This window comes from Nesoenas mayeri (assembly GCF_963082525.1).
Source record: "Nesoenas mayeri genome assembly, contig: SCAFFOLD_40, whole genome shotgun sequence".
Taxonomy (NCBI): Eukaryota; Metazoa; Chordata; class Aves; order Columbiformes; family Columbidae; genus Nesoenas; species Nesoenas mayeri.
Window position 1 is genome coordinate 21,510 of NW_027660032.1, and position 4,379 is coordinate 25,888.

At 52.1% G+C, this 4,379-nt stretch overlaps 1 protein-coding gene across 1 annotated transcript; it reads right to left on the reverse strand.

Moving 5' to 3' along the window:
- Positions 1-3,446: 3,446 nt before the first annotated feature.
- Positions 3,447-4,379, reverse strand: LOC308052330 (olfactory receptor 14C36-like; the record flags this gene model as incomplete). Its single annotated transcript, XM_080364419.1, has 1 exon — positions 3,447-4,379. One exon carries the CDS (start codon positions 4,377-4,379, stop codon positions 3,447-3,449), a length of 933 nt encoding a protein of 310 aa, XP_080220545.1.

Genomic DNA, 4,379 nt, shown 5'->3' on the forward strand with positions numbered 1-4,379 from the left:
TATAGAATGTCCTGAGTTGGAAGGACCCACAGGATCATGGAGTCCAAGTCCTGTCCCTGCACAGGACACCCCACAGGTCACCCCGTGTGTCTGAGAATGTTGTCCAGTCTCTTCTTGAACACTGTCAGGTTGGGGCCGGGGGCCCCCCCCCAGGGGAGCTTGGTCATTGTCCAACACCTCTGGGGAAAGAACCTTTTCCTCATGTCCCACTGATCCTCCCCTGGCACATCTTCCTGCCAATCCCTCATGTTCTGTCACTGGTCAAAAGAGAAAAGAGTACAGAACCATGAGGTCTCCTTTGAGTCTTTTCTTCAGCTCTGATGCTCAGAAACCCCTTGGTTTGCTTTCTGAAGCAGAAAGGAGGAGCCATGAGCTCCAGACAATGGGAAGGGAGATCCTGTCCCTCACACACGGCTCAGGGCTCTTCCTGGGACGGTGGGATGTGGGTGTGCAAGGCCCAGGGAAGGACAACACTGGGACAACAACTTCCAGCTTCCCCATGGGGCTGCAAGGAGGCAGCGAGGCCCCAGTGCCATGAGGACACCATGTCTGCTCCTGGGGTCAGTGGCAGAGACAACTGCCCTGGCCAAGGGGACACAGACCTGGGTTCTGTGGGTCCCTTCCAGCCTTACAGCGCCCTTTGCCATCTCCACCACAGGCTGTTCCACACGGTGCTGCCCCTGCCCCTCTTTCCCTGCAGGCTGCAGACACCCATCTCGCTTCCCACCTGCTCTCACCCCAGCATTTCTGCACCTTCACTGCTGTGTCTGCACCCTCACCGGCTGCTCTTTGGAACACAAACCATGGGCTGATCCAGCTCCCTCTGGGTCACCTCTTGCCCCACAGCACTGCCCTTCCAGTGACATTTCTTCCTCCTCATATCTATTCCTCACCTTCCAAGTAGACTTCTTTTTTCTCTTTCCTGCTTCTTCCCACTATCAAGAAAAGCTCGACCATCTCATAAACTGCCCTTCATGCAGGGAACCCAAACCGTTAGGCTTCTCGTGGTCTTTTACCTGACCAGAGAGAAGTCACCTCGCCATGATCTTCTAAATCCCATGAGTGCTGCTGGCCTTTCAGCTTCTCTGACAGACACGACCATGTCCCTGCCCATGTCCCGTCATGTTCTCAGGTGGGATGGACATGACAACCCGTCTCTCTTCCTGAGTAAGACCTGTGTGCCCTTGGGCAGAGGTTCTTTCCCAGCCATGTCCCTGCTGCTGGGCTGTCACCTCCAGACACAGAACTGACCCCACTGTCCCCTTCACAGCCACAGGATTCTGACTGGATTATGAGTGTCTGAGACACAACTGACCTCATAATACCACACACACCCATCACCCTCCTTAGCACCCAGGACCTGACCAAGACTGAACCGTGCTCTACACACTCCTACCCCTGCCCCTCTTTCCCACAGGCTGCAGACACCCATCTCGCTTCCTCACCTTGTTCAAATGTCAAATATGTTTTCTACTAGCAACGTGGGTGAAAAGCACTCCTCACTGGAACTGCGGGATTTACGTTAACACCTTCTAGATCTCCTCTTTTGCAATGTTTTTTACTTTTCCTCTACCTATTCTCTCTCCAGAAACCTCTCCAAGGCAAAAATTCTGTCAAATCACAGAATAACTCAGGTTTGCAGAGAGCCCTTGTCTCACTCATCTTGTCTCACTCCCCTGCTCAGGGCAGAGTGAACCAGGTGAGGCTGCTCAAGGCCTCCACTCAGGTTTGCATCATCCTCAAAGGCACTAAAGATTCACTCTGATACATCATAGAAGGGGAGAATAAAGATGTTCAACAGTGTTGTCCAAGTGCTGGTGACTGAGGGATGACACCAGTAACTGGCTGCATGAAGGACTTTGTACCACTGGTGATATTTGGGCTTGATGGTTCAGCCAATTTCCCACCCAGCACCCCCTTCTTGAGCCCCAACAGCACCACTCTGGCCAGAAGGAGACCATGGCTGAGCCTTGCAAACGCCCTGTGCACAACATGCCTTTCTTTCCCCTGTCCATTTGGGTTCAGCAATCTCTTCCTTGTCCTTCACATTCCTGGAAATGGCTGCAGGAGGACGTGTCCCATCCCCTTCCCAGGGAGGGAGGTAGGGTGGCCAGCCTGTTATTCTCCCTGTTCCTATTTCTGCTCTTCTTGAGGATGGGTTTGAGATCTGTGTTTTTTAAGGACCCCAGAATCATTCTGGTTTCTATGGAATTATTGAGATCACAATCTGGACTCACAAGCAAGGGTGACAGAGCAGACTGGAGCACTTGCAATGATCCTGTCCAAGGCAGCTGAGACGAATCTCACTGATCCAGTGAGGTTTGTTCATGAAGTCACACACAGGACTGTGAGGTTCTGTCAGGTGTCCACATCTGAGCTGTCCTCATGGACTCCTTATGCACCCAGGGATGCTCAGCGACAGAGCCTGTCACTTTTACACACAGAAGTAGCAGTTACAGGCCTTCATGGAACCCAAAGTAATAGTTGAAGTTGTTTGTTCTCACTCGGGTTCATATCACCTCATGTACATGATGTGCGTGCTCACATCTCATTTGTACAAAGCAAACATGGATTGCTTAACTACTCATTCAGTGTCTATCAAGGAGTGAAAAACAGCTTCTGGGGGTGAGTGGTCAGTGCTGGAAATGGTGGTTGTGAGGGGCCAGTCCATGGTGATTGACCTGGGGCTCCTTCCACGGGGTGTCCAGTGCACAGGGGCACAGCCTAGCCCTGCTCTGCTGGTCCTGCAGGTCTCTGGCAGGAGCCTGGCTGTGAGAGGACACTGCTGTGTGCCAGCCCTGCACACACACGGTGTTCAGCTGTACTCTGGGGTTTCATCTGTGGGCCAGTTTCTGGCGTATATTCCCCAGAGAAGGTTTGGAAGAAGACCTAAACCTTCAGGCCCTGCCCATAGTAGATCACCTTTCTCTGTGGAAAGGTTGTTGTGAGGCCAGCTCTGTCACAGCAGTGCCCATTGCCTGTCCCTGCCTGCGCCCACAGCACTGACACACAGCAGGACGGTGACCAAGCTGCCAGAGCACTCAGGCCTTGCACCAACACCAGGGATGAGAAGGAGAGTGTGGAGTGGAAGCAGAACAGCTCTGGAAGAACAAGCGCTGCTGCTCCCTGGCAGGGCTGCCACGATGGAGTGTTTTACCTTCCTCCCATGAACAGGAACTGTCCCTGCAGCTCTAAAAGGGGCTTGCAGGAAGGGTATAGTGAAAATCAAGTCTCTACAGGACAATTTATTTTGTTTAAATACAGAAAGATCATGGCTCCTCATTTACACAATCAGTGGTTATAAAAGAAAAGCAGACAGTGATTTAGAAAAGGCATGACAATATTATCACAATTTAAAAAATGCCAATAACAACAGAAAATAGAGATGAGAGGCTGGATCTGTAACTAGTTACATTAAAACTGCCATGTAGAAGCAGATGGACAGTTTATTTTTTCAGAACACACTGAGATATGAGTTTGCACAGAGCATCCTTGAGCTCCTGGTTCCTCATGCTGTAGATGAGGAGGTTCACTGCTGGAGGCACCACCGAGTACAGAACTGACACCACCAGGTCCAGGGATGGAGAAGAGATGGAAGGGGGCTTCAGGTGGGCAAACATGACAGTGCTGACAAACAGGGAGACCACGGCCAGGTGAGGGAGGCAGGTGGAAAAGGCTTTGTGCCGTCCCTGCTCAGAGGGGATCCTCAGCACGGCCCTCAAGATCTGCACATACGACACCACAATGAACACAAAACAGCCAAAACCGATTAACAGACTAAACACAATAAGCCCAAGTTCCCTGAGGTAGGAGTGTGAGCAGGAGAGCTTGAGGATGTGGGGGATTTCACAGAAGAACTGGCCCAGGGCATTGCCCTTGCACAGGGGCAGTGAAAATGTATTGGCCGTGTGCAGCAGAGAATAGAGAAACCCAGTGGCCCAGGCAGCTGCTGCCATGTGGACACAAGCTCTGCTGCCCAGGAGGGTCCCGTAGTGCAGGGGTTTGCAGATGGCAACGTAGCGGTCGTACGACATGATGGTGAGAAGAAAATACTCTGCTGTGATAAAGAATAGAAACAAAAAAAGTTGTGCAGCACACCCTTGATAGGAAATGTCCCTGGTGTCCCAGAGGGTATTGACCATGGACTTGGGGACAATGGTGGAGATGGAGCCCAGGTCCAAGAGGGCGAGGTTGAGCAGGAAGAAGTACATGGGGGTGTGCAGGTGCTGGTCCCAGGCTATGGTGGTGATGATGAGGCCGTTGCCCAGGAGGGCAGCCAGGTAGATGCCCAGGAAGAGCCAGAAGTGCAAGAGCTGCAGCTCCCATGTGTCTGTGAATGGCAGGAGGAGGAATTGGGTGATGGAGCTGCTGTTGGACAT